General features: G+C 29.6%; 1 protein-coding gene across 3 annotated transcripts in view; it reads right to left on the bottom strand.

Moving 5' to 3' along the window:
• Nucleotides 1-14211, bottom strand: part of LOC136969531 (protein CFAP20DC-like) — a 57295-nt gene that overhangs the window by 19679 nt on the left and 23405 nt on the right. For all 3 annotated transcript variants that reach the window (XM_067263721.1, XM_067263720.1, XM_067263722.1), the window contains 3 exons: nt 10572-10665; nt 4503-4575; nt 4194-4308 (listed from right to left, as the gene is read on the bottom strand). In XM_067263721.1, coding sequence (XP_067119822.1) covers nt 4194-4308; nt 4503-4575; nt 10572-10665 — 282 coding nt within the window. The remainder of the gene's footprint in view (nt 1-4193; nt 4309-4502; nt 4576-10571; nt 10666-14211) is intronic.

Here is a 14211-nt window from a genome sequence, read left to right as displayed (position 1 = left end):
TTATATTTCTTGTTAAATATTTTTCGGTTATTGTTTATTTATAAGTAGCTCATATTTTATTACTTAATCACTAATAAACTATTATTCATCAACTACTGTTATACTTATTGCCAACTAAATTACTACATTTTTCCCAGGGCTTACATATCAAGTGATCATAATAAAAGTATCTCTATTCAATGATGTTTAGAGAGATATTTAGTAGTTCAAATGCAACCCAATCTGATATGGTGACATTTAGGACACAAAGGAAGATATTTTTGTAAAAAAGTCAGTATCAAACTCACCATTATAACACTTGTGATGTTGCAAGCAACAAACATTTTATTTTTACAAGACACTTATGCTTTAAAGAGACCTTAGCAGAGGATACTGCTAAGGTCCTTTATGAATGGGACTTTATATCTCTTTACAAAAGTCTCAGAATGGAGACCATATTAAACGGCTGCTTAATGTGGTCTCCATTCTGAAGGTGTAAAATCTGAAGGCAATGAACAGTGTGTTCAATGACATACTATAATTGACCTGTGATTATTGTCAAATATACAGGTACTCGCACTTATGACCAATCGAGTTTTGACCTGCAATTCGGGGAATTCCCTTTCTCAGCTTGAGAGTCAATCAGTGGTGAATGGTGACATATGCACTAAGCGTACTATAATTTATTCATAAAAAGACTATTATAGTACTATAAGACAATTATAGTACTATAATAGTCTTTTTATGAATAAATTTGAAGTTTGTTGCATAATTTGTATAATATTACAATGATCCTATATTCCCGGCGCAAGCTCCACGCTTATCGACCAATTCGCTTAATGACGTAGTCGTTGGAACAGAACTCGGTCGTAAAGTGAGGAGTACCTGTAGTGTAATGCTAGGCTTACCATAATATTTTTTTTTGAAACTGGGACAATTTTGAAAAAATACTCACAACAGAAAATTAAACCTGCTAGGATAAGTACCTATGATAAGTTATTAATATTTATCACTAGTGCGAACTTTTTTAAAAATTCTTTGTCACTTAAATCAGTACTGTAGTGCTACGCGACTATTGTATTTGATTTCTATATTGTTTTGTAATTTTTATTTGTATTTGTATTCCGTTAACCATGTCAGGTTTTTTTTTTGTTCTTTTTTTTTGTTTGTCATGTTTCACCATGTATCGCGTCATACGGCTACATTCTGCCGATTGGTTTACCTTATATCACGTGACCTAGAAATTCTCCGGATGGAGGAAAGTATAAAAATGAATGTACGACCTAAGAAAGGACCTTTTTTTGACTGGCGCTTCGGATGTTTGGACGGTCTTCAAGGGAGCATGAATTACCAAGCATCAATGAGCACGTGGTGGATGTATACGACATTTTGAAGACAAAGAAAAAAAGAATCGTTAACTAGAAGGGTCTCCTGTTCTGCACCAGGAAGATGGAAGTACATGTATAATTGTTGTAAGTTTACATGCTCATTTTGAGCGGTAATTTTGTTCGATTGTCAGAAGGACCAAAAATTTGTAATTAATTAAGCGTATGTCTAACCTTCGTAATATATAGCTATAAGTTAATTGATACCCGGTGTATATGTAAAATAAATGTGTTGTTAATTTCCTGTTATTTACCTTGTGAAGTCCTCATTTTCTACCCATCTCATAGAAATAATATATCTCGGTATATTAGTTTCATTACAGTACATTTAAAATATGACAATACATTTTGTATTGCTTGGAAGTTTGTATTGCTTGCCTTATGTTTCACACATTTCAAGTAATTTTTAATGTTTGAATTCTCACCACAAATTATTGAAAATTCTGAAAAACACAGTTCATATTTCACTTAGTCAATATGATCACAGCCTTTTTTCAATCATCAGTAAAAACATGGTTTCTTTTTGGCATTTTAAAGATTAAATGAATTTAATGTACAGTACGAAATAATCACAAATGCCTAGTCTAGTTTCCTCCAACTGAGTGATCATTCTCCCGAGAACTTATGAAGTCAATGGTCCACAGCATAAATTCTTATGATAGCAAAATTCCTTAAGTGCAGGAACACCATTGGTGTTGTTTTAAACAGCTTCACAAAAAATGTGCTTTCTGGCAAAGTGATAGCCATCATAGTTGATAAAGTAACATTCAACAGTTGTGGACATTTTTATATCTGGAACTTGGTAGCAACATATCTGCTTATGACAAAGGAAACTGCTGTGTCATTATTTGCAGTGCCAATTGTGCAATAGTACTGAGTTTAGGTATTAATTTTTTTATAGAAATGTCTTCTGCATGTCCTGAAATGTCACCCTATTTATTTTGGCTGCATTTGGACTACTGAATATCTCTCTAAATAAGAGTTGAATAGGGGTATTTTAATTATGATCATCTGGTATATAGAATATTCAGGAAATAATTTTCATTTTTAACTAAACTTATTTTATTGAAAAACAAGTTAACATAATATTTTATTCAGATAATTAATAAACTAAAATAAATTGTTTAAAAAAATTTTTTAATAAAAATATACATGCAAATTAGTTTAATATATAAGAAAAAATATTATATAAGAAAAGTTAATAATGCTTCTTTATAACATTAAACATTATTACAGAATAGTAAATAATCTTGGATGTACAGTACTTTCAATGAACTTATAAATAGGATTAATCTAAGATAAATATATATACTGTATTTTTATACAAATAATTTATGATAGCATATACTCCGTAGAAAATTGTTAGTACAAAAATAAAACCAAACAACTCTACTAAAACCCTGATATATTATTACTAAAGCTATATTATTATTAATATTATAGCCATTATATAGCCAAATAGCATACAGCAGTGGTTGGCTTTAGTAAAAATAAAGCCTTTGCCTAACTCATCTCACCATACAAGTATATCCTATGTCTATGGTAGCAGTCTGCAAGTTCATGATTGCAATTTAAAATCAGTATATAACACACTTTATTGCATAATCTACACTCCTTTTAAAATATTTTTTAACATACATAATTATGGCTTTTATGCACAAAAATAGTTATATATACAGAAGAGCATTGATTATCTGAACACTGATCAACCGAAACATCGGTTAACTGAAAGCATTCCAGTCGTACTGTGTCGGGACGTGTGTCGTGGTGAATCGAACGTTTTTAATACTAGATTAACTTCTAAGGTATCATTTTTTTTGTTTTTATATTTTTCAATATATTTATTTTGTTTGTACAAAATAAAGAAATAATTTTTAACAATACAATAGCCACGATTATTATTATAAAAATTTTCATTAGGCTTAACATCGACAAAAATTCAACACGAAGCGACATGCAACGGAGAAAAATTTTGACATGGAATATACTAATATACTATATTAATAACGTATTTTTCATACTTATCTGTTATCTAAACAACCCCAGTCCCCAATTGATTCGGATAAACGACACTTTTTCTCCGTTGCGTGTCACTTTGTGTTGAATTTTCGTCGATTTTAAGCCTAACGAAAATTTTTATAATAATAATCAAGGCTATTGTATCATTAAAAATTATTTCTTTATTTTGTACAAACAAAATAAATATATTGAAAAATATAAAAACAAAAAAATTATACTTTAGAAGTTAATCTAGTATCGAAAACGTTCAATTCAGCACGACACAGTCCGACTGGAAAGCTTTCGGTTAACCAGCTTTCGGGTAAATGATGCTCTACTGTATATTTTTTTTAAAAAACTGATTAAAAGATCCAAACAGATTACTATGCCAAATTGCTTTATTTTAGAAATTAATTTTTAACCTTCATACGTTTTTGAACCTCCAATGGTTCTTCTTAGGAAGAACCATTGGAGGTTCAAAAACGTTTGTGGAAGTCTATTTTTTCATTTTTTAATGTTAATTTCACACTGGTAACAGGCTTTGAAGTACGTAATTATCTTAAGAATTTCAAGTATACTTCTCTTTATGAAAAACATGAATTATTCTATTAACATCTAGTCTGAAAATATTTTGTGTATGTTAAGTTACTTTAATATAAAAATTCTAGTTCAAATTTTATAAAATTAAAATAAATTTAAATCACAAATTACCATCATGCACTATATTTATTTAATGATAAAGCAACATCTATTTTAAGTAGGATTTCTTAAACAGTTAAATATGTTGCAAACATTTTTCTATTTTAAAAAGAAAATTTTATTTAAACTTACTGTGCCTTTCTGTTCCCACATAAGTGGTATTTTTGCAAATGTTGGTGTAACTTGCATATTCTTTTGAGAGGTTGAAACAACAATGTGTTTTCTATCACCAGATGCAAGAGCAATTCTATGAATAATTTTTTAAATTAAATATTTCTACTAAAAAAAGATTTTTATTTTGTAAAACAATGCTGTTTTACACATAATTACACATTTGAATTACAGTTATCAACATTTTATGCTTAAAATTAATTTGATATTGTCAAAACAATTAACTGAAATTACAATATATTATTATATTTTCTCATAATGTGAACTTACATCACTTCCATAGAAAAGTTCTTATTCTTTGAAACAAGAAGCTGGAATATCAACAAAGACTGAAGGAGGTTCACTAATTGAAGAAACAAAAATTTATTGAAATGGTTCATTAAATATATATAATAAATTTAACACATTTCTAAAATATTTGTTTAAAAATAAATTCAACAATAATTTAATATTTTTTGAATAGAGCATTTTTTTGATATAGTAGAATCCCACCATATGCAGACTTGCCACATGCATTTTTAGGTTTAGGCTATAGGTAATCTGTAAAAAAAAAATGTAAAATATGTAAGTCTTAATTACATGCTAAATCTGTGACATTTCTCATAATGCATAAAATCCTGCACAGTGTTGTTCAATTAGCAGTCATTTTATTTAAATAACTATTAAAAGTATTTTGCAGAAACTGGCAATTAAAAATAGAATTGTTGAAATCATTTCATTCAACTCTTGGTTCATTCCGATTAGTTTTATTTTAATAGCTGCTAGATAAAATCTGCTTCAAATACTTTTAATCGAATTGAAAGTACAGTAATCAAATTCTTGAAGAATAATATTTGAAATAATCAGGTCAATTCAAGAGATAAGACTGCATCTAGTTAATTGTTATTCAAAATTGCAAATTGAATAACATTTTAAAAATACTTTTATTTAAATAATTTTAATGGGGTTTTTAACAAAAGTGACTTAAATAGTTTTATTCAATTAAAACTATTTAATTTAAGTCACTTTTGTTAAAAACTCCATTAAAATTATTTAAATAAAAGTATTTTTAAAATGTTATTCAATTTGCAATTTTGAATAACAATTAACTAGATGCAGTCCATGTTGAGGAGAGCAAGATAGACTAGATGACTGCATTAAAAAGAGTGGCATTTTGTTCGTCACATATAAATTTAGTCAAAAGGGAACTTACAAATAGTGTATTGACTAGTGTGCTTACAGACAACATGGATGAACTCTATGCCTTCCTTAAACATCTAATCAGTGATCAAAATAAAAGTACCTAATATAGGTTAATTAAAATTGATGACGACGACAAAATATTTGCATCATGCAAGCTATGTTCAATCAAGAAAGTGATAACATTGTCCACTAAAATCAGCTCCAATTTCATATCTCATTTGAAGGTAACCTTTTTTTTAGATATAATAGAAGTAAAGTTAAATATTAAATTTTTATCACATCTTTATCATCAGACCCTACTACAAGTCGCTAAGTACTATCACGATGAACAAATGGAAATGGACCTTCATGCTTTGCACCAGTTTTCCTTACTTAAGACATTTTTTTCCCATTTCAACACTACATTAACATCTGCAACAGTTGTGTATGTAATAGGGGTCTTATAAATAAAAAATAAATTTATCATTAACATTATTTGTATAGTAAACATAACGTAGCATAGAAAACATAAAACCAACATAGTATTCTTTGATACACAAACAGTACTGTACTGTGGTTTAAAAAGATAAATTAACTTTTGATTTAGAAACATGCAATTTTAAAAACAAAGAGTAACTTTTTTAACATTAACACAATTTTAACAAAAAGTTAAATTTAAAAATTTTCAAATAAACATCTTTTCCCTTGTGTAAATATTGATTGCATAAAAAGAGGATTAATTTTATTTTGTCAACTGCATTATTTCAAGATCACATAAAAACAGGGATAGGTATATTTTGGTGGTCCCACTAATAGACAAACTGGTGGATACATGTTCTTAAAGATATACAAGCTGCATGAAGCTGTGATGCTGTCCATGTAATGCAGACATTTAATGATGCCTGCACGAAGCTGTGATTGGATGGAATTAAATACCAAAATGTATGGGTTGTTCTAAAAAACTGAGCATGTTACATGCACTTAGCTTTCAAAAATTTAAAACAAATGTTTGTCATATCGGTTTTAAATTCGAGTCACATTTCATAAATAGCATATGCCCTTCATTTGGTGTGCAAATCAGTAAATCCTAAATGTTCCAAAGCAAATATGTTTATGTCAAAGATGAAAAAAGTTTTAAAGAAAGCTCCAGCAAGAGCTGCTGTGTACCATGGAGTAATACAACTTCCCCTGCCAACCTGGTCATCACAAGGTTGGGAACGTGGATAAGGACTGGTATTTTCTATTGAAAAAATTGAGAAAATCAAAGAATTTGCTCTACATGTAGATTTTGATTCTGCTGCAGTTGATCAAATTAAGAACTTAGTTTTGGTTACTAGTATTCAGGAAGAACTATTTGGTGTATATTCATGCAAATTTATTATTGATGCAATCATCTAATTGGAAAGGAAAAATCTTCAAAAAGAAAAGCAGTGGGAATTGTTTTCCTTAATAAGAGATAAGTTAGATGGATTTACCAGGCAAAAGCTTCAGAAGAGTCTTACTAAGAATCCAGACTTAAAGAAGGTCATGGAATGCAATGATTTAAAATTTCAAATCAAGACAAAGTACAGTACCTGCTGCTAACATCTAGGGATGTTGAATGATATTTTTCTGAATACAAAGATATCCTTTCATGAAAATTTACATTTCAAAATTTGGAAATGATTACCATTATCCAAGTTATTTCATTCCTTTTGACAAAAGAATGTGATTCAAATGACAACAATATGTAAGTGTAGTATAAAAATGACCTATGAAAAACACTCTGTACCCTGCAATCTAAATAAAAATTTTTTATTCAAGATAGATGCATTAAGTGATTTTTAGCACTTCTTTGCACCATTTTTGCTTTTTTTAGCACTCTGCAGTCCCATTTTCAAACGTTTTCAGCTTCCTAAAATCCTATCCTTATTAATTTCTTGGCAAACATGGCTCCAAAACATAAGGATAGTGATGCTGGTAGTTCTTATTAGATAAGAAAGGAGTTTATTTTAGGAGGAAAAAATTAAAATTTAGAATTAGTGCAAAAAAATTCTGCTTTTAAAAATTTTTTTAAAGTTGTTTTAATGATTTATGGTATTGTGCTATATATTATTAATATAGAATTTGCTTTATTTATATAAAAAATGTGTATTAGGTTTGCTAGCATAGGAAATACATAATAATTGATGGGGTTTGCTATTTCACACAAATTTCCACTTACATCAGGGGTCTTAAAACATATTGATCATGTATGGTGGGGTCCTACTATACTGTATGATTATCCAGTAGAACTCTAAATATCCAAACATCAGCTATCTGGAGCTCCATTTATCCAGATTGCTCATCCTTTCTAGGCAAAAAGTAAAAATTTAGTTTTAAGTGTTGCTAATTTATTTATTTTTAATTTTTTCATCAACAAAGATAAACATTATTTGCTTTTCATTTTATTTTACTTGTGTTTCTCTACATTTATTTATGTAAAAATAACAATAGTTCTTTAAAAAAAAATATAATGCTAAGAATTTAAGATTTTCTATTGAGTTACAGAAATTAATGTTTAAAATCAAACAAGTATATGTAGTTTATGCAAATTCAAATATGCAGTGGAAATAAATTATGTTTCTACAAAATGGGAGCATGATCTGCCTATTTCCTTTCTGAATGACTTTATTCATAAATTCAATGCATATTTTTAAATTATACATTATTAATCACAGTGCATTCTATTGTATAAATAATAATTAACCTCACACTTCATACAACTCTAAATTCAAACATTCCAGAGTTCAAACACTACATTAGAGAGAAATTCAACCCAGAGTTCAAACAATGCTTCTATGTTTGAACTGAACACACAGCAAAAATATGCACTCACTGCAGTGGCGTAGCGTGGGTGTCAGCCGCCCGGGGTGGAGAAAAATTTCGCCGCCCCCTTATTTAGGTATTCTTACAAGATATTATTATTTTTTGTAAAATTTTGCCACCCCCTATAAGTGCCGCTCGGGGCAGGCCGCCCCTGCCGCCCCCACTATGCTACGCCACTGACTCACTGTGTAAATGCCATCTGTTGAGCATCCAGATCATCTCTTGATTTGCTGTAAAACCATCTCTTGTATTAAAGTCATTTTTTCAGTACTTTTTTTTTCTTTATTTTTGGTGTGTTTAGTTTTATATATGTACATAAATCTCCTACCTATGATTAACCCAGGCATCCAAAAAGGGCATGGAAGCAACAAAGTCTAAGAGGAAACTTGTAGTATTGATGATTGAGGTGAAAAAGGAACTTATCTCAAAGCATAAAAACATTACTCATGTGGTGGATTTGACAGCAATGTTTAAGATGCCAAAGTTGATGATGTGTGACCAACAAATGTAATTTTAATTTTATTATATAATATTTACATATTTTATTTATTATTTTCATGTTTAATTTATTATATAGGACATTTAACTGTGTTGTTTTTACCTTAAATTATATGTATTTTCTGTTTATGTTTATCAAAACAGGTATTATTTAGGGTCTGGGAACAGATTAATTCACTTTCAATTATTTCTAATGAGGAAAATTGATTTGAACTTCAAACAATTCAGAGTTTGAAGTTTTCTGGAATGAATTAAATTTAAAGTATGAAGTACCACTCTATATTTAATGTTCAAGAGTTTGTTTCAGATATTAACACGTTGACTGCCAACTACGAGATGACTTGTAGTTTTTGTTACTGCCCAGGTCGCCACCTACGAGTTATATTGTAGCTTGTTTCCTTGCCATATTTGTGCAGCTACGATGTAATTCGTAGTATATCAGTGTAAATATGAATAGATAGCCTCAGGGGCAAGAACAAAAAATCAAGTTTCGCCTAACTGAACAGAACATTTATTAATAAATGAACAGAAAATATAATCATAAAAAGTTTATTCAAAATAGAAAGCAAAACAATATTTTTATTGTTTGTGATAATTTTTAAAACAATTATCCAAGCAAAGGGCTTGCTTCTCTGGACAGATTGGACAGAAATAACGCGTTTCTCGGCATTTTTTAGCTTTATTACAAAATTCGACATAGCTTTGTCGGATTCTGTTTTTTTTTTTTTTCCAGTAGGTGGGATACTCTGTAAATAGTAAAGCTCTTGCAATCTAATTTTTTTTAAACTGGTTGAATCTCTTCTCCAATCAACGTTTCGACGAATGCTTCTCTAAACTTTATGTTTTATTTTAGAAGAAGTTGTCTTTCGAACGAGTTTGTGTGCATTGTTTATATATATCTCTATAATATGTAATGCAACCTTTTTGGGCTATCTAATAGTCTTTTTTAGAGCTGTGTAGTAGGATAGCATTTGATCTGATCGGTCAATGCCAGACATTCCATGATTGTAATCTCGAATTATATTCTGTCTGATCAAACATCCTAGTCGGTGGTCTTTTCTTATCCATATTGGGGTATTTATAATTTGATTATAAAAATAAGTAAAAAAATAACACTCAAAAAAGACATAAATGTGATGTGCTCAACTCTATATTTGATTTATAACTAACGAATTTAGACACACATCTCTGATTGGCTGTAGCAAAGTGACAGCATGAATCGTGTCTGTACATGAATTAACTCGTAGTTTGGCTTTAGCGAAGAGCTTTCTGTTACAGAAGCTAACTACAAGATAATTCGTAATATCTTTTTTTTAAAAAAAACACATTCTATATGCTTTTTCATTATTACTATGTACTCTGATTAGAGATTTTAATAATATAACATAATTAAATTAAGTTGGCGTTTTAGACCAGAATCCTGAAAAGTCGCATGGCAGTCAACGTGTTAAATATGTTTTCTTTAAGAGTTACAATGTAATTTGTATATTGAAAATCTAATAATATTATCTGCTGTAATATAGAATAATATAGTAAAATAAATTAAAAAGAAATCAGAATAATTTTAATAAATGTTAGTAGGCAATATATTTCTGTAAAAATTGTTTTTAATGTAAAATAATCAATTTTATAGCTGATTCAATATTTTAATCTTAAAAGTAAGAAATCTAAAAATTTTATTTTTGATGAATTAAAATATTACTAAATTCTTTCAAAATAATTAAAATTAATTTTATTAATATGTTTACTTCACTAATTAATTACTATTTTATCTAAACTTGATTATATATTTATGTATGTAGTATTTATTATTTAATTAGATGAAACACTTACATCCTTCCTTCATATCTGATGGCAATTGCATCCATGTGGTGATAGTATTTCCAATTAAAGAAAGTACATAACCCTTGGCCTTTCTGTCATATACCTATATACAGAAATATGAGTATCTTATTCAAATGGTTTTCACATTCATTAGTAAATAATTTTCTATGGTAATTTCAGTACTAAAAATAATTTGCTCAAACAAATTTATTCCTATTCATGTTTAACACTTAACAAATGTTTTTCTTAAAACTTTATAGCTGTTTAAAGCTGGTAACACAACAGGACTTTACACTAAATTTTATTATTTATACGAGGAGTATTTGGAAATTAACTTTCAGTATGCTGTGAAAAAAAAAAACAAAAAGACAAACTATATTTATTATACACAAAAGTTACATACATATCTTGGCTACTTTTCAACATAAGTTCCACCAGAATTTAGGCATTTGTCAGAACATGATACCATTTTCTGTATTCCCTCAAAGTAGTTTTCCACCTGGGAGTTTAGACATTCACAAATGCCATGCATCAGTTCCTCATTGGATTCAAATTGCTGCATCCCCAATCACACTTTCATTTTAGGAACAAATGAAATTCACTCAGTGTAAAGTCGGACTTTAGGCAGGGTAATCAAACAACTCATATTGAAACTGTTGAAGCAATGCCAATAAAAATGTGCTGTTATGGACAAGAACCATGCCTGAGAACAACATGCCTTGCCTTTGTTCTGAAAAATCTCAAAGAGTGATTCACCTACACCTACAAAGTAATGGAAGTCCCGGGTTCCATAAAATCTGTCAGCAATACTCCCTTTCAAACCCAAAAAACTATAGCCATCATCTCTTTACTGAATAATGAGTGCTTAAATTTCTTGGAAGGATAATTTAGAACAAGAGACAAGTCATGTTGACCTCAGGCAATGTTCTTGTCCATGACAATGCATGCCCATAGGCATTGCTTTGTCTGTTTCAATATGAGTTGTTCGATCATCCCATCTACAGCCTGAATCTTGTACTGAGTGACTTTCATTTATTCTCAAAAATAAATGTGCAGTTGGGAATGCAGCAATTTGAATCCAATGAGGAACTGATGCATGGCATTCATGATGGCTGAACTCCCTGGCAGAAAACTTCTTTGATGAGGGAATACAGCAAATGGTGCTACATTCTGACAAATGTCTGAATTCTGGCAGAACTTGTCAAAAAGTAGCTAAGATATGTATGTACCATTTTTGTACTGTATAATGAATATATTCAAAATATATACAGTGAAACCTCCTTTAACGAACACTCTCGAATAGCAGACACCTCTTCTTAACTGACGTTTTTACAATTCTCAGACCCTTCAAATAAAAAATCTATAATATTTACCTCTAAATAGTGGACACACTAAATAACGGATGTCATCATCCATAACCTACCTTACAAAAACACAAGGTCCCGCCTTCAATATTCTGAAAGAATTAATTATGTACGAAATATTTTAAAATGAAAACAAAGAATCAGTTCAAATACTTTTTCAGAGAATGTTTTTTGACCATAAGTATCAAATGGAGACTGGCTTAAAATAAGAATAGGGAAGAAGGGCAGATTGTAAAAAGCTGAACAACATTCTTTATCTGTTAAAGAAAACTAATCCAGTTAAGTCGTCAATGACCATTTATCATCATACATAGTAATGTTATTAAACTTCTGTCTTATTGTTAAAATTAAGCTTACAGTATCGTGAAATCATAAACTTTTCTGAAATTATTCATTCATTTGACAAGAACTGTAGTACAGTAGTAACAAAAAAAGCATAGTTTTAGGGTTAAGACAACAGTGTTTATTTAGTGAAAGTTCAAACATTGTGTTACAAAGGTGATTTGCTGACCATTTTAAAGTGTAGGAAAATATTCAGTTTTCTTGCATTTATGATGTAATTTACAATCTTAACAGCTTTGTGGTGGCTAAAGTAATTTTTAATAAATTATTTATTGAAAAAAAGTAAAAATGTTTGAAAAATTACACCTACTTGATAACTACAAAGTAGACAAATCACTATATCAATTTTTATTAGTCACTTAGATCATAAATGACGTTATAAATGCAAGAATACTGAATACATTTCTTACCCCCTGAAGTGGCTAGCAAATTGCTTTTGTAACTTGACATTCAAACTCTCATCACCTAAATGCTTCTGTTCATAACAGTTTCATTTTTCTTTTTTGTTACTTCTGTTCAGATCATTTTTTAATCAACGTTTATGCCTTGTCGTAATTTTTACGTTCCATTTAATTAAAGTATCCTGTACAATTTGCTATTTAGAATTCAATTATAATGTGATTTTTACACCTTAAAAAATAAATAATATACTATATATATATATATAGTATATATAATTTAATTATATATGCTACACATATTTTTTGGTATCATTATTTATAATTGTCTACATAGACATGAGTAATGTCTATGTACTACATACCAGTGTAAATCTAAACACCAGTGTAAATGTCTATGTACTACATAGACATTTACACTGGTGTTTAGATTTGACACAAGAATGAGAATTAGTTCAGAAAAAACAAATTTTCTTTATTATATCACCTGAAGTAATTTTCTCTGTACACATATTACACGTTTTGGGCTTGCGTGCCCCTCATCAGCAGTATTACTATAAAACACTAAAAATAATAATAAAATATGATGTTGTTTTTTAAATTATTATGAGATATTGTATGCTTTTAATAATTTTCATCTTTATTTTTAATTATACAGTGAAATGTTATGTAAATTTAAAATGAGAAATGTCATCCTGTTGTTGTTGTTGTAGTGCTCCATCACTAATTTGTTATATGTATATATTTTTTTTTCTTCTATTTTTTTTATGTGTATCGGGATTGGCTCTGCATTGGAGCCCTACATTGTCGCGATGTTTTTTTTTTTTGTAAAACATTCCATTTGTCGCGTACCTCCGTCTTCGGCAACCACTCATTGGTCTGGGGTTGGTTGTGACAACATAACGTAACTGGCTAAAAGCCCCAGATGGCAGGGGTTATAAAAGGGAGTGTATAACATGCACGAGGACCTTTCTTTTCCTTGGGACTTCACCGTGGACAGAGTGGAAAGTACGCTAGTGGAAGGATACTAAACTGAGGAAGCTTCGACAAAGGAGGAAACGAAGTAAGGGTTGAAGGTAGCTGGACTCAGGTTTGGACAAATCCATTTGCATCCACACGGATATTCCACCCAATGTGTAATAACTGTTGATGAGAGATAGAGGATAAAGGGAATAACCCACACAAGTGTGTAGTGCACCTGTTCCTGTTGAAAAATTTCTTGTTCAGATCAAACAATATTTAATGAATGTGTTGGTTCTCTCAGCATGTATTCTTCATTGTCTTACTGTAAATATTACTATTAGGCTAAGCGGTTCTTTATTTTAGCAATTAATGTAGTAGTGATTTGATTGTTGTATTTTTTTGTCATATATATATATATGACAAATATATATATATAAAGTTTAAGATTTCCTTCCTGGAACCTGTGTTCGAGTGATAATTCTTTGTATGACCCCTGTGTTCTCCTTACCAACTGTGAGACCGATTTTTATCGATACCATACTCACTACATTGTATTCAATGTTGGAATACGTATTTATCATA

Source organism: Centruroides vittatus, unplaced genomic scaffold (assembly GCF_030686945.1).
Source record: "Centruroides vittatus isolate TY-2023 unplaced genomic scaffold, ASM3068694v2 contig_18, whole genome shotgun sequence".
Lineage (NCBI taxonomy): Eukaryota > Metazoa > Arthropoda > Arachnida > Scorpiones > Buthidae > Centruroides > Centruroides vittatus.
This window is presented reverse-complemented; position numbering and strand designations above follow the sequence as displayed.